Source organism: Mustela lutreola, chromosome 12, assembly GCF_030435805.1.
Source record: "Mustela lutreola isolate mMusLut2 chromosome 12, mMusLut2.pri, whole genome shotgun sequence".
Lineage (NCBI taxonomy): Eukaryota > Metazoa > Chordata > Mammalia > Carnivora > Mustelidae > Mustela > Mustela lutreola.
The window spans coordinates 96,667,248-96,694,621 of NC_081301.1; the positions used below are offsets into that span (position 1 = coordinate 96,667,248).

At 51.0% G+C, this 27,374-nt stretch overlaps 1 protein-coding gene across 4 annotated transcripts in view; it reads left to right on the forward strand.

Annotated features, from left to right (window-relative positions):
• The window catches only part of FAM120A (family with sequence similarity 120 member A), a 98,130-nt gene that overhangs the window by 54,366 nt on the left and 16,390 nt on the right, over positions 1-27,374 (forward strand). For all 4 annotated transcript variants that reach the window (XM_059143155.1, XM_059143156.1, XM_059143157.1 and 1 more), the window contains 5 exons: positions 4,530-4,617; positions 6,246-6,473; positions 8,838-9,012; positions 17,886-18,135; positions 24,972-25,086. In XM_059143155.1, coding sequence (XP_058999138.1) covers positions 4,530-4,617; positions 6,246-6,473; positions 8,838-9,012; positions 17,886-18,135; positions 24,972-25,086 — 856 coding nt within the window. The remainder of the gene's footprint in view (positions 1-4,529; positions 4,618-6,245; positions 6,474-8,837; positions 9,013-17,885; positions 18,136-24,971; positions 25,087-27,374) is intronic.

Here is a 27,374-nt window from a genome sequence, read left to right on the forward strand (position 1 = left end):
CATCAGCGGAGGGGGTCCGCACATGTCCTGGCCGTGCAAAGACCCGGGTGGGCATTCTGTGTGGCGCTCGTCTGCCTCTGTTGGTGTCGGAGCCCTCCCTCGTCGGGGAGAGGTGTGAGCAGTCCTGGCAAGTGCACGAGAGGCGCACAAGGATGCCAGCACCGTCTCCCTGCTGCGTAGGAATTGGACCACCACTTCCTCTGTTCCCAACTTCTTGTGAGAAAACCTGAATGTGTGACAGGAGCTTAAATCGGAGCATAAGGAGACTGCCTGCGGCAGTGTCTTGGGTCTGACTCGCGGGTCCCCTGTCGCAGAGGCCTGCCCTCCATGCTTTGCGGTGGGAGTCCCTGGCCTTGGGCTTCCTCAGAGCTCTGCCAGTCCGGATGGGGACAGGTGCGCATCCAGAATCCTTCCATCTGGAACTGGGGAGCTCACAGACGTGAAAAGGGACTGTGCGTGCTTGTTGCAGGCCGACTGCACTCGGGGACCCCATCTGTGACTTCCCGTGCACACTGGGTATTCCTTCGGGGGGTTTGATCTCTCACCTTTCTCTGTTTTGTTGTTTCCCATGTGGTTTCATTTGCCCTTGCTCTTTCTTTCTGTTGACAAGTCAGTCAGCTCGTGGTCAGTGTCCCATCAGCACAGCCTGTGCCCATGCAGTGGAGGCGTGAGTGAGAAGTCAGTGTGGTGGGCCCACTGCCCTCACCCGCGGTGTGCACACGCACCCCAGCACCCCCACCCCACCGACTAGACCTGCGTGTAGGAGGGAGCACAGTGGGAAGAGCGCTTTGCCGTCTCCCTCTAGCTCTGGTGCGGGATAGCCCCAAGTGTCCGGCCGCAGAGTGAGGGCCACAGAGCCCTGGCGCGCGGTGCCGGCGTTCGTCCTCGCCACCGTTCTGTGTGTGTGGTTGGCCCGCTGCAGCTCTGCCTGTGTGCAGCACCTGTGCCATGCATGGGTCCCTTCTCCCAGAGACCGACTCCTGTCAGCAGGATTTGGCACGAACGTGCAGGCGTCCTGTGGCCTGTGTGGGTGCCAGCAGGTCTTGGCAGGGCGTGGCCCGCAGTAGGGCGCCGTCTGAGCACCAACTGCGTGTTCTTCAAGGCAAGGCATCTGTCATATGTCAAGAGTTTGATTTAAGTTTAAGTTGTAAAGCGACATCATCCTCCTAGTGAAGTGTTTGGGACTTTAGAGAAACCGGCTATTGTCAAGATGCTTTTCAGGCAGAATTCCAGGTTCATGGTATGATTATTAGGAGGCTGTGAGGTCATCTAGATTGTGACGTTACCATTACTCTGGTAATGATCCATATACAACAAAACCAGTAAGTGTAAGTGTAGGTGTAGGTTCTGTGTGGTCTTCGGTGGGCATGGTCTCCCTGCCACTCTGCCCGGGTGCTCGCTGGCCTGGGACTCATCGTGAGGTTCGCGTGCTTATGGGGCTGTATGCCTGAGTGCCCGTGTTGAGCTTTGTGTCGCATGGAGAAGTCAGTTTATGCTGTCTTCTCCACATACCTTTAGGCTGCGTTTCTGTGATTCATTCCTTTAGCTGCTGGGCTCCCACTCGGCAGTGGCTGTGAGCGCTTATCTTCATGGAATGTATTATTGAGTGATGGAGATGGACAGGAATTCGGTGCCGATGTGGTGCATGCCAGGAGGGACACAGCCATGAGAAGAGCAGGGACCGGGTGGCGAGAGAAGCCTGTGCTGTGGTGACGCTGCCACTAAGGCCTGTGCGACGAGACGTCACAAACAAGGACCTGTTTATCGCGAAGAGAAGGGCTGGAAGTCCACCAGAGAGCGAGACTCCGCTGCCTCAGCGAGGACTGGGGTCCACAATGAAGGACTGCCTAGAAGTCTGTAAGAAGAGCATTTTGCACACTGTCTGCAGTGTGCAAAGTATGTGTGTTATTTGTACAAGCAGAGCTGAGAGAAGACGTCACACGTGGATGGAGAAGCATTCATGTCCCTTGTTGTCAGGGAAACGCAAACCAGACCGTGTGGGGTCGGCACATCCAGAGAAGGGCTGTGGCGGGCGCCATAGGAGACCCTGCATGTCCAGGGCGGGAGCTCCCAGGGTGTTTGGGGGGCTGGACTGGAGACCTGACGGTGGCTTGCTGTCCCCAGAATGCATCCATCGGGGGGCTGAACAGCACGGCGGGCAGGAATGTGGTTGAGCCCGAACCGCTGGGCAGTTGCCCAGTTCTGTTTCTGTGGCGTTCGAGGCCCAGGGAAGGCCATGTTTGCTGTTAGAGGTCTCACAGCCATTGTCCTCGGGGAGGAGGTCTGGAGTGAGGCCAGGAGGGGCCTCCTGGCGTCTCAGTGGGGCTGCCCGCATGTGCACTCAGCATGTGGACATCCATTAAGCCACTCACTTGTAACTTGGGTGTGTTTTTACAGGTGTGTTGTACTTAATTATTTAAAATTGTAATTAATAGATGTTATATCTCTTTATGAAACTTTTAAGGATTTAAATCACTTGTTCCAAAGTTCCACTAAGCAAAGGTCACTGACTTTTTGGTGCAAAATTACACAAGCTGCTCTCCTCATGCTGCATTCTAGACCACTTGAGTGCTGCCAGCCTTCCCTTTCCAATGCTTGGAGTGCACGTGCTAGACGTGTGTGGTGGGACCATCCCTTCTGACTCCCACTCAGGTGTCAGGTTTGTGGGCTCACCCCTCGCCGTGGCTGCCTTGGTCTCAAGTTGAAACAGAATGATCGTTATGCTCTTGTACTGCTCGTGTGGACCGTGGTGCCGTCTTCTCATCACTAGGGCTCCTTATGGTTTGGCAGAGCTATGGTCAGAGAGGGCGCGGGGGAGGAGCAGACCCGGACAGAGCAGTGCTTTGAGTCCTCGCAGATGACCAGGAACCCCCACACCGGGCAGCATCCCGGGGCCCTGTCCCATCCTGGGGCTGAGGAGCCGAATGGGCTCTGAGAGGAACAACGTGGGGCGCAACTCTTGGCTTGCGCTGGGCAGCCCGCTCCTCGTCTCTCCTTTTTGCACTGTTTTGTTTTGGTGATCACTAAATGAGGAACATAGGAAAATAGTGGGTCCTTTTTTTTTTTTTTTTCTTTTTTTTTAAAGATTTATTTATTTGACTGAGAGAGAGATCACGCACACCAGTGGGGTGGAGGGGGACAGAGGGAGACGCAGGTACCTTGCAAACTGCAGAGCTGATGAGGGGCTCCATCCTAGGACCCTGAGATCATGACTTGAGCCAAAATCAAAAGTTGGACGTTTAACTTAGACTGAGCCACTGAGGCATCCCAGGAGAATTGTGGGTCTTGACAACTCTCCATCTGTCCCGTGGGTCAGTTAGAAAGGCAAGTCCAGTAAAAGCAGTCTTCCTTGGCAGACCTTATGGCTAGCACTGGCTTTAGAAACTGGTTTTGGTGTGGCTCAGGGATGATGGGAAGCCCCTGTCTGCAGGGCTGTGCCTCAGGCGCCTCCAGACTCCCAGCTCCCTCCAGGGTAGCGCTTTTCATGAGGTTGCCCCGGGACCACAGTGAACTTCGGTGCTGTGGTCTATGATAACAAGTGGAAAAATAATGTATGAGATAATGCCATGTGTCTCACATTTACTGCATTCTGTTCCATTTTAAAATGTTTTAAAAAATGCTGGTTAGGGGTGCCTGGGTGACTCAGTGAAGCATCTGCCTTTGGCTTAAGTCATGATCCCAGGGTCCTGAGATTGAGCCCCGCATTGGGCTCCCTGTGCAGCAGGGAACTTGCTTCTCGCTCTGCCTGCCACTGCCCCTGCTTGTGTGCTTGCTCTTTCTTGCTGTCTTGCTCTCTCTGACAAATAAATAAAATCTTTTAAAATAGTGCTGGTTAAGCCCGTTGAATTGTTTTAACTGAGCTGTTAACGGGTCACAACCGGCAGTGTTTTCCTGCGGCTGACTGATGGGTCTGGCCCGTGAGCCCCTCCTGCTCTTCCCCACCCCTTCCCACACCCTAGTTACCACTTTGTCACTTGAGGCCATTCCCAGAGAAGTTCGTGCCGTCCATCTGTTCTCTGAACCCACCTCTGCCTTCCCGCATGAGTCACCCTCGCCTGCGCTCCGGCAGCCTCTCCAAGAATAGGCTGAGCGCCCCGTGTACCGTCTCTCGGCACCTTGTCGCTGACACGTCTGTATGAATTATGAGTAACACTTGATCCACATAACACTGAATCCTCCCCTGCCTGAGAGCCATCAGTTCAGTGGGCTTGTTTTATCCTGCTTCTTCATGACGGCTGAGCCTGCTGCTAGTAGGCAGGGCGGCATCAGTCCCCTCTGTGGCCATCCCTGGCCGTCTTTGGGCCCTGTGCTGGCTTAGTGCTCTGGGTTTCTCTTCTGGAGTGTGATGTCACTGCCGGCCTGAGCAGGCAGAATGTGCTCCCAGCACAGGGCTCTCTCTGGAGGTGGTTTGTTGGGGGCGGCCAGGTCGGGAAAGCTGAGTCTGTGGGCTCAGTGCAGGCCGGCTTGTCAGGGCTGGTGTGGGGGAAAGCATACGCTAATCTGACCGTGTTTCTTTTGTTTATGTTCAGCCATATCAGTGGGAACAAAATAGGCTGGGAGAAGACGGGAAGCCACTCAGAGCCGCAAGCGCGGGGAGACCCAGGAGACCAAACTAAGGTAGTAGGTCGGCTTTTATTCTTCAGATATCGACTCTTTGAGCATGTAATGTTAGGAATTTGTTCAAAGCAAAGTGCTATTTTTTTAAAGCATGTTATGAGTAATAGACACAGGGAGGGTGGGAAGGCCAGGGGGTGTCACACACTTTGGGAATGGGAGGGGAAGGGGGTCACATATTGGCGGGGGAGGAGTGTTGAGGACGTTGGCGGGGAGATGGGTCCCAGACATTGGTGCAGGGGAGGGGGTCCCAGATGTATGGGGAGGGGAAGGAGACAACTCATGTCTTCCCAGGCTGGGCAGAACCTTCTGGAAAGCCTCCCATCTGCAGGCACAGACTCTGCAGGATTGAATAAGGAATCACTTTAAATGTACACATTAAAAATGAAAATAAAGTACATTCCATTCCCCCTTTTATCTGCCTCTCCCTGTTACTAGTGATCCCTCGCAATACCTTTCAACTGTAGAGCCTGTCCCCCGCGTGTGGTTCCTTAGGACGCACCACATATCTAGCTGGAAGAGGGCTTGTCTCTACATAAAGGGACACCATGTCGGAAATTCATTTAAGACTCTGGAATACTCCTTCTGTTGAAGGGTTGTCTCGTGAAGAAGTAACAAATGCTTTGTGGTTGCCTATTCTTTGCAAAGTACCTTCCAAAATTTTCAGCTGCTTATGTCTACATTCTGTGAGTGGAGAGTATAGAAAACACTTGTGGATTATCCTTGAGTTTTTTTTTAAGATCAGTTTTGGTACTTTGTGTTTTAAAGGGTAAAATTAAGCACTTAAGTACATACCACTGTAAAGAACACGTCTTGTTTCAGAACAGAGAAATGTATGTTCCCTAGATGGGCATGAAATTAAGTAATGGGGAGTTACTATTTCCAGCATCTGTCATGAGAAAGAATAAAACCATTTATTGTGCAAATAATAATTGATCTCAGTAAACACTTTGGACTTTGCTAAAATTCATAAAGAGGAGGTGAAGGTTATCCCTCTGCCTTCCCTTTCCCCAGTCTGCTGCCTGCAACTTTCTGTCCCTGAGCCCCACGTGGGGACCATTCCTCCTCTGCAGCTCCTACACGTTCTGTGTTTTGGTGATTGGTTATTACAGGATGGGTATTTTTCACTTAATGCTATTCTCTGTACATATTTCTATGTCATCATATACAGATCTGATCATCAGTTTCAATGGAATTAGCTTGTTTCTTGCTTTAATTTTTAGTGAGCAGTTCTCTGTGTATACTTAATTTGGGGCTTTTTGATGAAGAGAGGGAATGCCTGAGTTTGGGTTTCTGTTCTCCAAATGCCAGCAGTGGTGGTGAGGAGGGGTGTGAGCCTCTGTGCTGCGAGTTCCTAGGCAGTGACACAGCCTCTCTGGGCATGCCCTCCCATTTCCACACAGAGAGCAGAGGGCACGCGGTGGCTTCCTGGGGGCCAGCAAGCATCGAATGCCATTCCTGCCCACGGGGGCCCCTGGGAGTAGTCGTGGTGAGGCCCACCCTCACATAGGCTCAGGGGACCACTGCCACTCTCTGTCTTCGGGGAGGGTCCTCTGCATGGGACACACAGCAAAAGGACTGTGTGGAAACATGACCTGACCTGTTTTCCCCTCTTGTCCGTGGCTCTGCAGACGGAAGGCTCGTCCACTGCCTCCTCAGGCAGCCAGCTTGCTGAAGGAAAGGGAAGCCAGCTGGGCACTGTGCAGCCGATCCCTTGCCTCCTGTCCATGCCCACCCGCAACCACATGGACATCACCACACCGCCCTTGCCCCCGGTGGCACCTGAGGTACTGAGAGTGGCGGAGCACCGGCACAAGAAGGGGCTGATGTACCCCTATATCTTCCACGTCCTGACGAAGGTACGGGTGGCTGTTTTCTGTCTGACCAGGCACCTAAAATGGAGTGCATTTCCGCCTTCGTAAACATTGGGAGAAAAGGCGAAAATGCATACCTATAAATGCAGAGAGAGAAGAACGTGGGAAAGTCTTATTTTCCCCTTTAGTTTGATAGAAAATAGTTTTGAGATTTCTAGTTAATGGCACATCATGTTAATTTTCTAACTTGTGATTTTATTTTATTTTATCTTTTCTAATTTTAAAATTTCTTGTACCATGTTTATGCCATACTGTCAGGTTTAATGAGCTGTCACGTGCCCTGCCTGTCTTCTCTGTCCTCTGTCCTAGAGTGCCCCTGAGGAGTGGCAGACAGCGCTCGGCATCCTTGGACTTGTCGAGTGTGGCTCTTAGAGCCCTTCAGCAGAAAATCGAATACAGGACTGTGTGACATGCTAATAGTCAGAAAATGCGATCTTGTGTTTACGTAGTGTCAGGATTTCACTTTATTAGTGTTTTACCAAATGTATGCTTCAGTGGACAGCCAGTGTGGCATTGTTTTTGAATCTTGGTGTCTTGAATGGATCTATGTGTCCATTTAAACTTCCTCAGTGACTTGTAGTCTTTCTGTTGATGTTTATGGCCCTACACCCAAGATTTAAGATGTAACTTCGGGGACCAGATTTCTCATGTGGATGGGTTTATTGCCATCATGTATTTTTAACATGTTTTCATCAGTGTCTGCACCACCACAGATAATCAGACATTTTTCTCTCTGCTTCTGCAATCCATCTGTGGTTTGTACGGTGGGGTCAGTAAGTACACAAGCCCCATACCCCACAGAACCCTGAGCCGGACAGCGACCGTTAGTTGGCTAACCTGAGCATCGCTCCCTCGTGTCAGTCCAAGGGCACCACGAGTTTTATGTTTAAACCGCAGTCGCCTCCAGGTGTCATGCACTATGTGATACGGGTCTGCACGTATGGTATCACTTTTCAGATTACGGTTGTGAGGTAAACATTTTATTTTTCAGCGGCATCGCATGTTATAAGTAAGGGTAAGTGGAAAGTTCCTCTCACAGGAGAAGGATTTGCTGAGTTTAAAGGGACCCAGGTTCGGGGGAGATTGCACCTTTTCCCTGTGGGGTTGTGTGGGCTGCGAGGTCCTAGACCCCTGTGCTTCTGCCCTGCCCACTGTGGTCTGCTCGGTGGCGAGCTGAGCGACAGATGGCCTGTCCTCCTCCACCACTCCCTCATCTCAAGGGCAAATATTGGTAAAGTGACTGGTTGAGAAAAGTAAATGGTTATCTCTTCAATTTAAAAATGCTTCTACTATTTTTCTGTACGTTAGGCAGAGCTTAGAGTGTCAGGCATGCTGTTTGCTGTGAGCTACGTGGCTCTGGTGTTAAATTGTCAGGCCGACACGCCTTGGTGAGGCAAGGCTTCACATTCACGCAGGCAGCCGGCCGAGCCAGGGACCGGGAGAGAGTTCCCACTGCACTCTCTCTCACATAGACCTATGAAGAAAGAGCAAATGCCATGGAGTTATTGAAAGAGTAAGTAGTGATAAATTTAACAGACATTGAAGGTCATATGTATACTCTTATGTCATGAACATCCCTAAATAAAGTTCCGTGCAAAATCTCTTGAGATGCACCTTGATGCCATAGAATGTCCGAGACGGGGCCCCAGAGGTCTTGCCACCGCCTCAGGTGCGGACGCGCAGCCCCTTGTCTTGTGCCATGTTGGCCGTGGAATGTGAGCAGAGTGGGGCTTCCTTCGAGGGCCACCCCAGCGGCTGTGCGTGCCCTTCATTCAGGAGTCACGCCCCCCCACCCCGAGTCCTGGCACTTGCCAAAACCGTGCAGAATGAGGGGCGCTGCAGGGCGTGCTCTTTGGGAGACCATGTACACACGTGCTCATGTTTTATGGAAGAGCTTGGTAAAGACAATTTGACCATTTTGTCTTTAGGACACTCATTTCTTGGATTTCACATAGGTCATTAAAATTTATGAATTTCATTGCATATGACCATCTTGACTCTTAAGTAAAATTTGCAAGTTCTCGGCATTTTTTAGTCTATTTGTTGTCTGCTGTTACCTGTCCAGATTGTTTCAAAGACTTCGGGGTCGTCTATGTGGTTTCCTTATGCTCTTGGTTCCAATTTAAAGATGAAACCATGTAGATTTTATTTGGACTCTTTGAGCATATGTTTTGACAGCCCACTAAATAAATTCGCCCTGACGCCCCACTGCACGCGAGTGGTTAAGCAATTGATTTGGAATAGAATTGCAATGTCATTAACTGGAGATAATGCAGTATATTTCTGTGAGTTTGTTGTAAATTCAACATGAAAAATGTGCAATATTATTCTGCTTTCTTCCATGCAAAGGGTGAAATCAAAATTGCTGTTTCTATTGAAGATGAAGCCAGCAAAGACCTGCCTCCCGCCGCCCTGCTCTATAGGCCAGTTCGCCAGTATGTTTACGGAGTGCTGTTTAGCTTGGCAGAAAGCAGAAAGAAAACTGAGAGACTTGCTTTTAGAAAGAACAGACTTCCACCAGAATGTATGTACTGTGAAATCCATTGTTTGTTTTCCTCAGTACCTCGTAACCTCTTGTGCATTTTCCAAAGCCTTAGAGGATCGTGACTGAATCTGACCCGAGTGTCCCCACGCGAGACGGTGGGCTTCACGGGGCCTTTAGGACAAGAGGACCAGCCACGGGCTGTTTTCCTCAGTAACATTCCAGTCATGCTGTGTATTTGGTAAAACGTGTGCACTTTAAACTGGATGTTGATCTGGAAATGGTCCGGACGGGCACCCTCTCCTGTGGCAAGTGCGTCCCAGGCAGGGCAACAGCGGCGTCTGCTCCGGTGTCCGCGAGTGCATCTGTGCTGCAAAGTCTGTTTTCCTGGGGAGGCCCTCCCTACGTGTGGCTGCGTCTGTGCGGGTGGCGTGTGCATGCACACGGCCTGCGGCAGACAGGGCCCTGGTCACCGTCCCCCTCGAGGACTCCAGCCGATCACCCTGGGGTGGAGGGGAAGTGGAAAGACAGAAGGTGCTGTTTGACATGTCGGCAAAAGCTGAGGTCAGAGCATGCATTTCCATCTTCCAATGGCCAGCATAACATTTGGGGAGAACCATGTCGTTTTGTTTTAGGTTATTTTATCTACTAATGTGGAAAATGTAAAAGTCACTATATATCTATTAGGAAATACAGAAAAGTTTCCCAAAACATACAGTTTAAAATAAGAATATCCTGAACTGTGGATATCATAGACCAGATCATCCCCTCAACTAAGACTGTTTAGGGACAGATCCCCTGTGTGTACAGTGTCTTGGTGCAGGCATGGTGGCTCGGGGACACATATGACAGTAGGTCTTATCTTTGGACTCTGAACTAGAGAGATTCTAGCAATTCTAAAAGCTTGTTCCATAGGTTCTGATATTTTCTGTTTCTGATTACGTGGTTCAGTAAGCTTTACTCTAAAGAATGAAGTGCCTGCCAGTGCCCTGGCTTGAGGGTGGCCACTGATCTCTGAGGCTGCCTCTAGCTGATTGTCGGCCACCTTGACTGGGGCTGGAGGTTCCGTGGAAACACTCTGTTGTTGGTGGACGCTGCAAGGCCAGGACACGTCCTATTCCTGGTGGACACATCCTCTTTCTCACTTTACACGGTCAGCCAGTCTTCGGCACTGGCTGGCCTGGGCCTGCAGCTGTGACCTCCCTTCCAGGGCCATGGCCCCTTGCTTCTGCCTTGGCCTAGACTGCCAGGTGCCACAGAGCTCTGGACAGCCCCACTTTCTGCCGTGTCCTCGGCTCTGGAGCACCATTTTGGCTTTCACGGTGAAGGCTGTTCTTTTTCTCATTTGGTTATATTCCAGAAACAGTTATCTTTACTTAGCACGCTCCTGGGAGTTTTCCAGGATGGGTCCCATTTGCAGCATCCACAGCTTTGTAGAGCCGTCCGGGTGGACTGTGCTCCGTGTACACCCCCGATGGTGGGCAGCGTGCGCTCCCTCTCATCTAGGGAGTTCTGCGTCACGCGTGAGCTGCGGGTGTCAGGGATGACGGGAAGTAAGCGTTGGCCTCTGCCCTGCTGCAGGTGTGCGGTGCCCCCACGGCGCTTGGCGTGCTTACCCTCGGTGCTTGTTCCATACCTGGGCGGTGCAGATGTCCGGCTGGCCCCTGAGCGGGCAGTAGGGGATGCAGGGGGCATGGGATGGCACTCAGCGCACAAACCAGCACCCTTAGGGCATAAACAAGAGAGCAGTGCACTGCGGTTCCGGGCTGGGCATGCGCACGTGCCACGCTGTGGGGCTTGGCGCTTACAAAGAGAGGACAGGTTGGGTAGCGTAGGAACAAGACGGCGAAGAGGAAAAGAGTGGCGCAGACAGACTCCAGGCTTTTCTAAAGCTCATGTACATGGGAGCATGTGGGCTGGTTGAGTTTCTTTTATATATATATATAATATTTTATATATATATATATATATATATATTCTTATTTTAAAAGGTTTATTTATTTATTTTGAGAGAAAGGGAGCTGGGGAGGTGGGGCAGAAGGAGAGAGAGAATCTTGAGTAGGCTGTGCACTAAGCACAGAGCCCGATGCGGGGCTTGATCTTGCAACCCTGAGATCATGTCCTGAGCTGAAACCAAGAGTCGAACACTTAACTGAATGCGCCACCCAGGTGCCCCCGACTGAGTTTCTGGGGTAGGATGGTGCTGCGCATTGGTCTTTTTGCTCAGGTGATGGAAGAAAGTGGGTTCTGACTTCTCTGTCTGTCACGGGGAAACCACTGAAGGGTGGGGGAGGGTGGGACATTTCTGTTCAGGGGCGTGGGTTGGGTAGGGACAGGCAGCTGAACTGAGACAGAGGGAAAGGAGCTATGAACCAGCCCTGGGACGTCAGTGGCACCTAGAGAAGTGTGTGATTCACGGGCATTACAGGTAACGGTGAACCTCTAGGTGGAAAGATGTGTCCCTTTGACCTCTGAGTCCATGGGTTAAGAGACTGTGGTTAGCTCTGTAATGAGTGGCTTTAGAATCCAGGTCTGTTTGGTCTTCTTGGGGACCTGATACGCTTGAATTTGTTTTATGCATTGGTTGGCTTAATGAGGGGAAAACAGCGTTAGAAAAGGTTTTTAGGTCAGTAATGCCTGCCCTAGTTGCTGTCTATCATGGTAACCAAGGGCCCTCTTTCTGCAGGGGGGAGTTATGTCCTTAGGCGCTGTTGGGAGCCTTGAGCCGGAACACAGGCAGCTTTCCTAGAGCAAACCTTGTGTGAGGGAGGAACGTGCGCACTGGTGACCCTACACCTCTCACTAACAGTCCATTACGGTGGTTCCCCGAGGACTGCTCGCTGGGGCCCGTTCTTAGATCCCAGCTGACTCTCGGTGCTAATGTGAGATGCCCCTGCCATGGGTTTCCTGCCTGAACCAGGTCGTAAGTGATGGCGCATTTCAATGCTCTTAGGGAGGAAGCCCTTGGGGCTGTCGATGAGGTGAGGATGGCGGTGGTTGTGCTGGCAGCAATTGCTCCAGAGTTCCTGGTTGGCAGGGTTTGAGAGTTGAGTCTGCTGAAACCTTGATTTACCCCTGGCCACTCTTAGACCATCTGTGGATGGAATGAAGTCAGTGGCACTTTGCATGAGAGTCAGAAAGCACTGACCGTGCACCATGAGGTCTTCGGGGCAGGTTTGTTTCTCAGATGCCATCTGGCCCCACGGTCTGCGCCATGGATCCCAGGTGAGCCAGCCGTCTGAAGCAGGTGAGGCTTCAGGCCCAGCACGGTGTCAGCATGCTGGGTGTACAGACGCAGGTTTGACGAGCTCACTGTGACACCTGGGGGATCCCTTGGAGGGCTTTGTTGTCAGAGAGAAACAGAGGGCACATGGAAGTCTAAGGGATTGTTTAAAAATATTGAGCTCTCACCACATTGAAGACATGTATCCATTTGGAAATGTAGTGTCTCTCTCTCTCTTTTTTTAAGGAGGCTTCGGGCCCAGTGTGGAGTCCAATGCAGGGCCTGAACTCATGACCCTGAGATCAAGACCTAAGCCAAGATCAAGAGTCAGATACTTAACTGACTGAGCCACCCAGCCACCCTGGAAATGTAGTCTCTTGATGAAGACACAGGATAAAACGTTTTTTAGTCTATAATGAGTGCTCTAGTGTTTGTGTGATTTAGCAAAGGTTCATTTTTAAAGTCTTTTGGTTAAAGCAGGATATCCACCCTCAGATCCTTAAAAACTCTGGCCTGTGAAAGTCCTACTGAATTATGTGCTGGCAGACTGTTCTCCGTGCGTCCATCCCTGGATTCCATTGTTTTGCTATTAGGAGATCCATCAGAAGCTTGTTTTATAGGACAATAAGATGCTCAAAGTCACCAATGGAGGGCCCATGCGGAACTCTGCAGACCTGGCACAAGCGATTAACCCCGGGTTCTGAATGGGGACAGAGGCAGTTGCTTTGGGGTGCGGTGGGTGCAGAGATCTGTCTTTGTCATTGCGGACACTTGGGCGGGGTCCATGGACAGTTGCCAGGCCGGAGGTTTGGAGCATGAAGCTCCCACCCTGCTGGTGGCTCCAGCCTTGCTGTCCCCGGGGGGCACCCTCAGGTGCCCTTCAACCCCCCAGGGCCAGCAGGAGGGGCGGGAAGAAAGGGGGCCTGGTTCCAAAAGGACTGCAGGGTAACAAGGCTCCTCGCCCACTGTAGATGAGGTAGAAGTCCAGGAGGTAAAGCTCAGTGATGGGCGCATTTTCTAGTTATTGTTCCCTTATGAATACTGGCCTCTGTTTTCTTCAACAATACTCCCCAGGACCTCCAAATTAGGTAAGAGAAATAGGCTTATACACGGTGAAGGGACATAAGGTATAGACAAAAGATGAAAATCTGCACTTTCTAAATAGTCAAGAAAAGCCAAGAGAATATAGATTTCTTTTGTGGTCCAGTTTGCTTTTTGCTTTAGAAATTTTGTTTGTGCCAAGTAATTGGTTCTGCTAATTAGAAAGGAGTAAAATTAAATTGTTTCACTATGGATTATATTATAAAACAGAATAACATGACCCATATTAGTGCGTTGTTTTAATATGTGTGAAATTTGGTTATCATACACATTTCCCCTTTGATTTTGTGAAGGCTGTTTATATTTATCTGCATTTCCTTACTCCACAAAGCTTTCCAGAAGTAGCTTTGGCTACCGCCTTTTCCTTACCAGCCTGCGAGCAGCTGAGCCTGAGGGGCAGCTGCATGGGTGGACAGCTCCATGCGGCAGTCTCTGGGCCTCCTTCATGTCCATCGTAGGTCCTTGCCCTCCTGGGTTGTGATGTGTTGGGAGCACCAGGCTCTGGAGCCTGCGGGGAGGGCACCCACACACACGTTCACATAGGGGAGTGGAGAGCCGGCCGGACCCCGCCGCCTCATACGTCGGCTTCCTGTGGGGAAGAAGGCCCAGCTGCCGTTGTGCCCAGTGTTCTGTTTCTGTGTAGATACTGAAGAACCATACTGAAGAACCAGATTTCGTTTTCACTTGTGTGGTTGTGTTGTTTTTCTCTACTGTGAGGCTCAGCAAGTGTTGCATTCCTCCTCCCGACGTGTGCACACGCACATGTCTGCTCACAGGCCGTAGGCCCAGTGGGCCATGTCGTGGGAGCGGCTTGTGTCCATCTTCTCCCTCAGCTGTACCTGGGATGTGTGCGGGCCCCCCTTGCACACTCAGCTCGTAGCGGGCATGGTTGGTGCTCACGGTGCACCGACCCAGGGCTTAGGTGTTCTTCATCATGCGGCTCTGTCAGCAGCCACCTCCGGCTGGTTGGAATTGGCTTATGAAATGAACCATTTTCATTATTCCTGGTCAGGGATGGATCCCAGTCAGTTATAGCACATTTGCAAGGTAGCCGGCCGCCCTGTGTTTCCATGTGACACCAAAGACGATGACTCCCATTTGAGGGAAATGCTGGGTTCTCACCAGCAGCTTAAGTGTAAACGTGTAGTGGGTCCCAGGCTGTGTTTTGAAGGGGCACTTTGGTAAAGAAGGTGCATCATAAATGTAGCCTCTAGCAGTACAGAAAACCAACACGCTGGAATTGTTTTTGCCGATGTAAATGTTGCTTTAACGCGAAAGAAGGAAGATAGTCTCATGTTCAGTGTTTTCAGGTCTGCCTGAAAGGGTGAGTTTTTCTGTTGGTGGAAAAGCTGAGTTGAGTGTTTGCTGATGGCACAGCTGGGTCTGCTGACCTCTGGGCATGAGGTCATGTCTTAAAACATGGGCTTGTCATGGCCATGCTCTTGTCTGAGTTCTACATGTGTGTGTTCAAGGGGTGTGTAATACCCCAGCTTCCCCATGGGTGATCGCCATGTAACCCATGCTTTTCGCAAACACAGGAGCCCGGTGGAGGTGCTGTTAGCTCCTCTGCCTCTGTTTGTCCCTGCGAGTGGAGTCACAGAGCCTGAGCCCTCTGTCCTCCTGGGGAGGGGCGTGTACGCGTATGTGCACATGGGCTGTCGCATGTCACCCTGGAAACTGATATCCTTGGGGTCCTTTATCAACATTAGGCTTTCACGAGTTAACTGTGGTCGACCTCACACGCTTGCAGTCTGTAGCCATGTAACAGGCAGGAGGTGCCTATGTTTCCTTTCCAAGATTGCATTACAGTGAGTCCTCGGCCCTTCTCCTTGGTGCCTGGTCCCAGGGCTGGGCCTCAGGGTTTAAGGTACCCTGGGTGTGACATGGCATATGAGGATTGGCCCCTGAGCCTCCCCGGCCTCCCCAGCTCCCCACCCCTGCCTGTTACATAGAAGGTGCTCAGTAAATACATATGAGGTGATGGGCCATAGCTTCCAGCACTATTAAGTGGTATGCACAAAGATTTCCAGAACCAGATTCACACATGTTACAGATAAAACAAGTTGGGAGCTGCTTTGCTCTCAGAACAAAGTTTTGTGTTCCTACACTTGCATTTCCTAAATTAGATTTGAGCTGTTCATGAGTAGTAGAGATGGGCAACAAAAATACTTTCAATGACAAGAAGAAGTGAATACCCGGGACCCCTCTTTCAGAGGGAGCACATCTCCCTCCCTGCCTCGCTCCTTGTGAGTGCAGAGTGTGTCCCCAGCAGTGTCTCCAGGCAGTTCCCGGCAGCCGCTGCCAGCTGGAAGGATGTGCGTGCAGCAGCTCTCCTGGAGACTGGGACACATGTGAGACCCTCAGCCCGCTGTGCGCACCGCTGTCTTGGAGCCTGGGGGATGAGGTGGGGACGGGTGGGCGTGAGAGGCCGCTCCATGTCCCCCACCTGCCTTCCACGTGGGGCCTGGGCCTCAAGAACAAGAGTGTGCTACCTAAACCTATTTCCAGATGAAAGCAAGACATGATCGAGTAAAATGACCTTGGTAGGTGTTAGCGAGCGGTGGGTTCAGAAGTGGAGATGGACTTAGTGGGGATGCCTCCCAGAGTGGACTCAGATCAGAGACCTGGCGCCGGGCAGCCACCTCGTGTGAGCATGCGTGCATGTGTGTCAGTGTGCATGTGCGCTGGGGAGAAAGTGAAAGAACCTAGATGAGCTAATCCTACAACTAAAGATAAAATCTAACCAGTACCTTTAATACTTTGCGGCCAAAATGAACATGTTACAAAATACATTCGTGCGTTTTTGCTTTTTTGGCATGGAAATGTGCTTGTGGATTAACCAGTAGACACACACCGCAGCCTGCTGGTTAAGGGCTTGTTTTGTGACCCGCCTTGGCCTGCTTATCCGGGGCTGACGACTGCCAGCCTCTGATACTAGTTGGGCCGAGGGCGCCTTGTGGTGACGCTGCCCGGTGTGCGTGCTGCATGTGTCGAGTCTTGGCAAGCGTGGGGCTAGATTGTGAGTCCAAGGACAGGGACTGCGTGGGTGCGTGTCTGGCGTCTCAAAACATGGATGACTACAAAGATGCATGTGTTTATATATGTGTGTGTATCTGTTTGCACTTGATGACTTTAAGTATTTTACGCGTTTTAGATTTTTTTAGTACTTAAATGTTAAGATACTCAAATGTGAATGAAAGGGATTTCCCCAGTGACAAAACAGTAACTTTTTTGGAAGAAGACAGTTCTTGGGAGCTATCTCGACCTGTACCCTGCTCCAGCCGCCTGCTCCTGGAGGTGGGGTCTCAGGGCTCCGCAGCAGCACACTTTTCCCTGCCTTGTCTGTGGCTGGGTGTGCGGAGCTGGCTGTCCTGTTGCTGACGTCCTGTGTATCCGGGTGTCTGGTGCCCACATTCTCCAGGATCTTGTGCAGGTGGGACGGGGCGGAGCTGCAGGTGGTCCTTCGGTCATTCCACCAGTCAGAATGTGGGCCTTCAGTCTCCTGTCTGCCTTGGGAGGAGGTACTTTCAGGAAAGTGAGCCCATCTGGGCTGCTGTCATTTGGGTAGAAGGAGCCTGTGGAAGAGGACAGTGGAGTTCCAGTGCCATCTTGGTTCTGGTTGGGCCCCATTCGTACTCCGGTGCTCTTGGGCCCAAGTGAGCTGGCGTTGCCTAGGAAATGCACATCCAGAGCCCAGCATCGGCCTGTTCCATCAGTGCCACGAGGAGACACTGGAACGCAGTCCCTATGGTGGTGTGCCATGTCTTCACTGCAACTCCCCCGTCGCACTTTATCTTACTGGATTCAGACTTACATGGGAAGACGTGCTTGTTGGTGCTTTAGGAATTAATAGACTCGAATAGTGGTAAGACAGCTAAGGCGAAGAGGCCGTAGTTTTGTATTAGATTAGTGTAGACCTTCTTGCATTTTTGGAGGTGAAATGGGGAATTTTATTCTTTGTCTTCAGTCCTGAATAGAATTATCGTGTGCTGATATCACCTGGGATTTCAAAACACTGAATCTTGCCTCAGTTTGCTGCCTTCCTGGGCTTTTGGGGTCTCACTGCAGGAAGTTTGTTCTTGCTCATCTCAAAGCAGTTTAACAGGGGCGCCTGAGGGTGCCCTCAGCAGGCTGGCACCAAGTGCAGGTTATTTCTCAAATCTGATTAGTGAAGATATCTGTGTAGAAAAGATATCTAAAAAAAAGATAGCTATCTCCATTGGATTTCCTTTGGATTTCCATGATAATCACACACTTCTGTGGATTTTGGCAGTTATTATTAAAACTTAACAGACTTCATGTTTTCCAGTATCCTTGATTTATGCATATTAGTTATATGGGGAAATCAAATCATGATTTGACTGAGGAGAAACTTACTGGTGGCCTGAATGGAAATCTGATTGAACCATGAAAGTGCGTCGGGGACGGAACGTTCTAGACCTGAGGACTGGGGCCGGTGGCTTACTGATGAGAGAGTGTGTGGTGTGAGCGGTGGCATCTTCAGACTGTATTTGTTGGAGGGTTGGGTTTGTTTTGGCTTCCGGTAGCCGAGCTGGTCGTAAATGGTTCTCCTCTGCTCTTCCCTCCCCAGTTCCACCCGTGATCATTAAAGAGTGGGCAGCTTACAAAGGGAAGTCTCCACAGACGCCGGAACTGGTGGAAGCGCTCGCCTTCAGGGAGTGGACCTGCCCCAACCTGAAGAGGCTGTGGCTGGGGAAGGCAGTGGAGGACAAGAACCGCAGGATGAGGGCCTTCCTGGCCTGCATGAGGTCAGACACGCCAGCCATGCTCAACCCGGCCAGCGTGCCCACCCACCTCACGGTGCTGTGCTGTGTCCTACGGTAGGTGCAGCTGGGCGCCCCCAGATGCCTTCCGTGTGGAACATGCACGGCCATGTCCGATGAGTTGTCCTTGTCCTGTAGTCATGTCTGTGATGGAAGTGCACGTGCATTTGGGTTGATTCTGCGTGGTATATTTATGGAATGGGTGCATTTGGTGAATGTCTTGTGTGTAAATATCATACTGATTTTAAACATGCTCTGTCCTTTAAATATTAGCAATTTTGAAGGCTGTACATGTTACGTTATGTGATATTTGGAGTTCTGTAGGGAGAATGTACCTCTTTTGGTACAGATTGGTATGGACTTGTGTTTTTGGTTTATTTTTTATTTTTTTATTTATTTTTATTTTTTTAAATTTTATTTATTTATTTGACAGAGAGAGATCACAAGCAGGCAGAGAGAGAGAGAGGAGGAAGCAGGCTCCCTGCTGAGCAGAGAGCCCGATGTGGGACTCGATCCCAGGACCCTGAGATCATGACCTGAGCCGAAGGCAGCGGCTTAACCCACTGAGCCACCCAGGCGCCCTGTGTTTTGGTTTTATTCCTGATGTGTCCTTGTTTATTTGTCCCAGCTCAGGCATCGGGGGCGCGTTCAGTGTCCCTTCTTTCCCAGCACACTCTTGCTTTCTAGCTCCACAAGACGCCGGGCCTTGTCCTCTATCTTCCCTGTTTGGCCCGGATCCTGTCCTCTCCAGCGGGCTGGCTCCTGCCCTTGCAGAGGGGTTGAAAACCTGGATCTGGGCGCTGCATGCTGCCGTGCCCTCAGCCGACAGGCCCCATGTGGGCACCGTTGGTGCTGGGAGTGAAGTTGTGTTGGCATTTCCTCAGTTAGCTTCCTGACTTTTTTGAGGGTTTTTTTGAACCAATTTCCAACTTGGGAAAAAATTGCAAGTACTGTATAAAGAGTTTTTTTTTGTTTAAGAGTTTAATTTTTTTTTCTTAAAGATTTTTTATTTTTTATTTGACAGACAGAGATCACAAGTAGGCAGAGAGGCAGGCAGAGAGAGAGGAGGAAGCAGGCCCCCTGCTGAGCAGAGAGCCCGATGCGGGGCTTGATCCCAGGACCCCAGAATCATGACCTGAGCTGAAGGCAGAAGCTTTAACCCACTGAGCCCCCAGGCGCCCCAAGAGTTTAATTTTTTTTAAAGATTTTATTTATTTGACAGAGAGATTACAAGCAGGCAGAGACGCAGGCAGAGAGAGGGAAGCAGGCTCCCTGCCAAACAGAGAGCCCGACATGGGGCTTGATCCTAGGGCCCTGAGATCATGACCTGAGCCGAAGGCAGAGGCTCAACCCACTGAGCCACCCAGGCACCCCCAGAGTTTTAATTTTTTAAAAAATTGAATTATATAATATGCATTATATTCGTTTCAGTTGTACAGCATATTGATACAATAGTCACGTGCATTTCCAGTGCTCACCACACACACAGACTCCCCAGTACAGAGTAGAAACTGGTGGTTGCAGAGTGGGAGGTGATGGGGGGTGGGCAAAAGAGAGCCTTTTTTTAACCCACACATTGGAGTGTGGTTTTCGAACAAACAAGGACATTTGCTGATAGAAGCACAATGTAATCACCAGAATCAGTCAACATCATGCCTTATTTCTGTCTTAACTTCAGAATCCATTTAAGACCCTCTCTTTGTGTTTGGAGGCAAAGTCCTGTTGGTTTTTCTGCCAATCGCTGGGAGGTCCAGCTGCCCCTCTGTTGCTGTGGTCTCTTGCGGGCTGTGTGCCTGCGCCCCAGCCATGAGGCGGGGTGGGTGTCGGCAGGCCTCTGCGGTGGGGCCTGTGTTTCATGGGAGGCTGTTTGTGTGAACACTCCACCCTTCCTCAGACCTCTGTGGACTCCCAGCTTCTGCCTTCTTCAGTGGCCCCCAGGCTACTCCTGCCATTGCTAAGTCTGGTGCTGCGTTGTCCCCGGCTGGGCTGTGTCAGGCTGGGCTGTGTGTTCTCCTGACGGGTCTCCATCATCCGGGGAGCACCTTCTTCTCTTTCTCCAGGCAGCCCTGCTTCCTCTGGGTACAGACGGTCAGGTCTCCCAGGCCCTCCCACACCACATGGCGGCCTCTCAGCCTGCGGGCCCAGCACTGTGTGTCCCTCCTGCCTGGCCCCCGACTCCCCTATTTCTCCCCCTGGGCTGAGCACGGGACAGAGCTTCAGTCAAGTGTCCAGTTCCCGAGATTTCTTACATTCGTCGTAGGCTTTAAGGCCAGTGACTTTTGTAGAAGCCTCTGCTTCACCAGACTGAGGTTGGCTGACACAGGCGTACTGAGGATTGCTTTGTGCGAGAGACTAGATCTTTGTTTCAAATCTCTTTTTTTCCGTGACTGGAAAATTCATTTATGGACCTCTTTTTATCAGTGATGATTTTGGATGTTCTGAGATCAAATTAGCAAGAATAAATTTAGTTGATTATATTTCTCTCTTCCAAGTTTAAATCGGTGTGTGGCCTTTTACCCCAACGGACAGCGGACTGTCCGCCATCCTGCAGAGAGGCTCTCTTGCCGCCTGCTGCACCCGAGGCCGCCCTCCTCACCTAGTCTCTGTCCTTGTCCCCGTGGCCTCTCCTTGGCCGTCACTCTTAGGCCTTTGTAAAGTCTTCCAGATTTCAGGATTGTCCTGGTCCCCGTTTTTAAGACAGTCTTTATGGTTGATTTTTTTGTGGTTGTTTATAGAAAATATACTCATTTTAGAACTTGGGAAGATTATTAAATGTGACTGTCATGAGAGGCTCTTGCACTCTGGTGAGAGGCAGATGGTTGGCTGTGGCGATGGGCAGACACCTGAGGTTCCTGGTGCAGAGAGCCTCTCCCAGTTTCAGGTCCTGAGGAGACAGTCAGGGAGAGGTGAGGGACTGCGTTCACAGGGCAAGTGCCTGGGGGCGTGGGGGCCAGGACACCAGTAAACAGGCTGGTCCACTCCCACTAAGAGAGTCTGTTCTGCCTTCTGCATTTTAGGCTTGGGGACAGGCAGGTGATAGGCACACTGCACAGCCCCCTTTGGCTCCATGGCGTGACCTCAGGTCGTGGGGGGAGGCTGAGTCAGAGGCCTCTCATTTTGGAGGCGGTGGTGCCTGGAGGGGCCAGGAGGAGGGGTCAGGGTTGGTGTGTGCCTCTGAGGCCCTGGGGTCGGGCTTAGGTCCTGGGAGGGGAGGCAGTGAGGCCCTATGGTGTCCAGCGGATGACTGTTGCCGGAGAGAATCAGTTCCGACCTCAGGTTTGGCAGCTCACCTCTTGAAAATCAACACTCGAAAGACAGGTGACGGTGGGAAGTGAGAGGTTGCTTTATTCAGGAAGCCGGCAACTGGGGAAGAGGGTCGACTAATGTCTGGAAGGCCACCATCCCTGTCCAGGCCTAGCAGTAGGGTGTTGGAGGGGGAGGTGCGGGAAATGGGGAGGGGGCGGCGAGTGGGGGACGCGGTGCCCAGGCGGTTGGCTCTGTGTCCATGGGACCCTTACGGACTTGCTGGCCTCTGTGGCAGGTGTTTTCACATGTGGTCAGGCCTTATCTCCAGGGAGTCTGGTCCTTCACTCTCAAGGCCAATGGTCTGCAAATCCAAGGAGAGAGGGTTAGTTTGCCGTGGGCAGGGATGTAGGGCAGTGGGCAGGAGCTGGTAGGCGTGAGGCCAGCTCACTGCCAAGGCCACGGCAGTGCGGCTGCTGACCCCTGGCTGTGGTGGCTGTGTGTGGGGCCGGGTGCGGGGCCGGGCTGGTGGTCAGCCACGGGGTTTCCCTTTCGTTAGTTTTCTTTTTTCTTTGTCTTTACTTTTTGGATTTTGTTTGTTTTGCATAACTTCAGACTTGAACAGATTGTGAGAGGAGTTCGAGGACTCTGGCGGTCCTTCACCCAGACTCCCGACATGCTCGTTTTATTGCAGCAGTTTTTTCTTGCTCTGTCCATGTGTCTTGGCCCTTGAGTGGAAGTTGTGGGCCTCTATCCCTGAGCCCTTGGGTGTGTATTTCTAAAAACAAAGACATTGTCAAAATCAGAAAACTCCTCTTAGTACAGCTCATGTATATGTTTTTCTGAAATTTTGCCAGTTGTCCCAGGGATGTCCTGCATCAGCCACAGGTGACCTCAGCTCGTGCTGGCATTCAGCTGCCAAGTCTCTCCCAGTCCTCGAAGCTTCCAGGCTTCCTCTGGGTTGATGCGGAGCGAACACTGGCTTGTCTGCAGATAGTCCATCTTGTAGCCAGCACATGAAGTAATGGGGCAGCAGCTCCAGGAAGCTGTCCGAACAAACAGGCTCCCAGACCCTGGCTGCTGCTTGTCTGCTTCCGAGTGGACTGTTTCTCGGTCCGTGGGTACCAGTGTCTCTCTGCAGTGAGGTCTGTTCCTGTCTCTGGGCAGGTGCTCCAACAGTGTGGTGGTGGTTGTGGTCTTGATGCCTGTGTCCCTTCCAGGGCAGTCAACACTGACAGCAGCGGTGAGTGGGAGGATAGCAGCCAGATCTCTAGAACTATCCTTGCAAGCAGGGTAGGGTGGAGGTGGGATGCAGACCTGAGCCGAGGTTCAGTGTTGGGGTGGAACTGTCCAGAATAGGGCAGTAGGCGGCCTTCCCAGTCTACAGCTGAGGCAGACGGCCCTCATCCCAGAGAGCTCATGTTCTGAGCCCCGGGCTGGGTTCAGTCCTGGTGGGACTCAGGTCAGTAGGTAGATAAGGGAATGGAGCGCTTAAGCCCTGGAGCAAGACACAGGCAGTTGGTGGTACCTGTGTCCGCACCCTGGGGAGCACAGCCTTCCCAGGGCGGGTTGCACTGGGACCTGCCCCTGGCTGGCCTTGCAGATAGCCTCCCACTGTCTTCATGGGTGGAGCAGTGTGGCAGGTAGGGGGGCAGACCAGGCCACTGCCCGTCACCTTCACTTTTGACCACGATGCTGTGGGGATGGCCTGTGTCGTGTGGTTTCCACTCATGCGTTGCACCCTTGTGCATCCAGAACGAGGTGAATGGTGGTTTTGTGTAAGGGGGACTAGAAAGCCAAACGGAGGAGATACGGGTATTCTAACCAAAAACACTGTTGTTCAGCTAAACTGACTCCTAGGAGTCTTTGCTGCCAACAAAACCAGCCTGCCCCCGGGATGGCGTTTTTTTCTCATTCATCATTTTAAAAGGAACATGGGAGGGCGTGCCAGGGGAAGCATTCATGTCTTGTGGGCGTGCAGGGTGACACTGGGAGGCTGCACAGCACCAAGCACATCCTGAGCCAGTGCTGTCCACGTGCATGTGTTCGAGACAGCAGCTCTCGTGTTCTGCGTGTTTCGTCACCATCCAGGTGCAGCCTGATTTGTAGGAAGAGGCCATACACAGACCCCAGTGTTTCCCACAGCCACTGTTGTTGGACTGGGGGCCTTGTTCACACTTGCTGTGTCTCACATCAAGCCCTGACTCAGACTGCTGTCCCTACAGCTGTATGGGTGCTGTCTTTGTCACTGTGGCCATCAACAGTTCCATGAAATGATACTTACGTGTCTGTTAAAGACGCCCCACTAACCTGAGTTCCCACAGATGCAGCGTCTACCACTCATTTGCCTGGACATTACCCGTACTTCCTCCTTGCACCACGTCCTGTTCCTGAGAACGTGGAAGCTCTGCCGCGGGTCCCCGTCTCTGAGGTGGGGCAGGGTGGCCCCTGGCTTGGGGTTGCAGGGGCCATGAAGCTGGGAGATGGGATGTGCCATGTAGACTGGTGCCTGGCACCTGCCGAGAACTTACGGTGTTCTCTTGAGGTTTTCATTGAAAATACTTCTCCTGATGTACTGGACAGAACCTCCTGCTTTGCCTGTACATGCACATTCCCGTGGATGGGCATTGATTATTACTGACACAGGGCTCCACACCAACTTGCTCCTGCTTCTGTTGACCTAGATTTTTAGCTTGGGGAGAACTTCCTCAGCAGACAGGCCTGGGAAGGGCTTTGTGCATGTCATGGCTCTTGCGGCTGTGTTTTAACTGCCCATCAGAGGTCACAGAGGGGTCTGTCAGCCCAGGTTATTTTTAGCGACCAGCAGCAACTTGACTGAGTCATCCTTCAGGTTTGCCAGGTGCAGGGCTGGGGCCATTAGGCTCTCGGGGAGACTTGGGCTGGGGCCATGGCAGCGATGCCTTGGCTCGGTGACCTGGGGTTGTCACAGAGGCAGGGCATGTGGCGAGGCAAGTAAGGAGGAAGACCGTGGATGCTGGTGGATCCCGGGCAGACGGCACGGATGGATGTTTCAGATTTGAACGTCAGTTTCACCCCAGCTGCTTACTCTAGGGCTGCCCCCCAGAGGCCAGGGTGTCCAAGGGTTGTGGGCTCTGGTGGTGGAGGCCATGACATCAGTTCCGGTCCCTTGGGCCCCTGCCTGTCCCTTCCTCTGGTGCCCACAGGTGTCCCTTCCTCAGGGCCCAAGCCTCTTCTGTGCACGTGTCTCACATACACTCGCTCCTCACTGGGAGCTGTGTCTTTTTTATTTGTACCTAGAGTCTGCCTCCCAGGTGTCTGGTCTTAAATTGAAATAAAGAAATCGTGTAAATTGGTGCTTGAAATGTATTTTCAGGGTTTGAATACCGAAGAGAAGCCGCGTCAGAAATCCCCGAGCAGTGGCTTTGCAGCACGTGCAGATGTGCTGTGCTATTTTAATCACTCTGAAAGCAAACCTTGTGTCAAGCCCAGGTGCCTTACGCGCGTTTGTAGCTGGTGTCCTGCAGCGCACGTGGGCGCTCGGGGAGAACTCTCGGTGGTACCCCGCACAGTGCGTGTCATCTGAGAGTCCTTAGAACCTGGGCACCAGATTGTGCGTGTGACCAGTGACTGCTCCATCCTGACACCAGACCCTCTCTGTCCACCTGTAGGTATATGGTGCAGTGGCCTGGAGCACGGATCCTGCGTCGCCAGGAGCTGGACGCCTTCCTGGCTCAGGCGCTGTCCCCCAAACTCTATGAGCCTGACCAGCTGCAGGAGCTTAAGGTAATGGACAAGCCTCATTCCTTGTGTTGGGAAGTGTTGCTTTGGAGTTCTGTGATGAGGGCTGACCTCACCGGGCAAAGCCGCTCAGAGCGCTAGACTAGAAAACCGAGCCGCGGACTTGGGAGCCTTCAGGGCAAAGGCAGTATCCTTCCCGGTGATGGAAATGGTCAAGTCTACTTCTGTCCAATAGAGGTTTTCCCTCGTCACCAGGGGGTGTTTACTCTTATTTTCACATCAGGAAGTGAGCTTGCTTGTTTTAGGTGGGGACCCTGAACCCCGGGGAGGGCTTGGTCTTCAGGATTGTCTCACATCTGGCCAGGATTCTTTTCTCATTTCGTTCTGTTGTTCCTAATAACAGCATTCATTTTCTCTAAAAAGTAGTCTTGGCCCTCCTCAATTGTAAACCCCTTTAAAAGCCACTTGAAGCGCAGTGCTACACCATCATTCCTGCACCCCTTTTACTAGCCTTTAACATCGTATTCCTTTTAATTTTTCCTTCCAGTAACTCCTTTTGTTCTTTATTGTTTTGGCAATGTTAATTTTCTCCAAGTGGTCCCCTGATTTTTCGGGGTGCTTATCTTTTCAGTGCACTTGGGTTAGTCGCTGTGTTTGCACAGCTGTACTTGCTTTCTGTAATGTCTGGGCTAAACTTTAGAAAGTTTAAGACTTTCCAGAGTTAGCTTAATCAGTGGATCTGCCTTTATTTTTAATGTACAGGGTTTGTTTTTCCTTTGACATAGTTTTTTGTTTTGTTTTGTTTTGTTTGTTTTTTGTTTTTTAAATATTTGATTTGTAATCCGATAATCTCTTTTGACAAATTGCCTTCACTTTTAGATCTTTTTGCCATTCTTTATGAAGGCATTCTTTCCCTGGAGGGGTGTTCGAGGCTCACTGTATAGATTTTCAGTATTCCACAATTGGGGCCCAATCAGTGTCTGGTTCCCCTGAATTATTGGGTTAAATTCAGTAATTTGGTGTTGAGTAGCCCTCGACCATGTGGAGCCCAGGTCACATGTGGCCGCCCTAAGCTTCTGATGACTTCAGCACAAGCTAAATGAGACAACAAAACTTAGAACCCACCCCAAATTATATTCCTTACTTTGCAGATCAAGCTTTTCTGTTTGTTAGACAGAAATTATTTTCATTTGTAATGTTTTCGAATTTAAGTTTTCGTTCTAGAGTATTTGGCTGGGTGTCCCCGAAAGGCTGGCCCTCAGCGCAGGCTCTCGCTCCCGTGCCCCCGGCTGGTGGTGCCATCAGCTCTGTCTTCGTCCCCAGCCTGTGCTCAGGGGTGTTGTGAATACTTTGACTAGCGTGTGCTGCCATCCCTCTACCTCTACTTCCTGTTTCTCTTATTTAGATTATTACATCAGTATTGACATCCCAGTTCTGAAAATCAGACCGCCAGGTATCAGGTATGCCCACCAAGCCTTACTCACCATCAAGTTGCTTTTCCTCAAAGTTCATCTTCTCTCCCATATCCTTTTCATTTTGGATCAACACACAAGGTGTAACTTTTGAAAGACAGCCACACTCTAAGCTTTCATTTTGGTTCTTTTGAGATCTTAGTGCTTTCATGGTTTTCTCCTGATCCTTCCTCTGAAGCCAGGTGTTTTGAGAGCTGTGTTTAGAAAGACCGATTTTATGTGCAGTGACTTGAGGCCCGCCACTGTCCCTTTGGCTCTTGCTGGTCTGGAGGTTCGCCTTCCCTTCGAGGATGGCCTGCACCTCTGGTAGTTCATTCACAAGCAGCCCAGATTCCGGAGAGCTAGAAGGGGGAAACAGCATTCACGGGGGGGCTAGGTAGGTTTTTATTTTATTTTTATTTTTATTTTTAAGATTGAGGATTCTCTCAGCTATCAGATTGAGAACTGGTAGGAATAGTCATTATTTAAATGCTACAGAAATCCCTAGGCAGAGCTGAGAGTCCCAAAATGCAGTGACAGAAAAGTAAATTTTAAACTGCTTTTTCATTTAACATTAAATTTTTTATATCTATCAAAAGCAAGGATGATGCCTTTCCATGAAATGCCATTTCACTGCTTGGGATATAGTCAACTCTTGATTTTGGTGGTTGTCTTAGGGGCCTTTGTCCAGTTTGTGGATTGCCCAGACCCTGTTTTTCTTCTCTCATTTTTGTCCATTCTGTGCTTTTTAGAATAAAGAGGAGGAGAAAAGAGCAAGACCCAATTCTGACTTGGGCCTCTCGTTGGGTTTTCTGATGGGAGGTGTGGTGGGGAAAGATGTTGAAAGCGTTAATTCAGAATGACTTGGAAGAGTGCATCTTG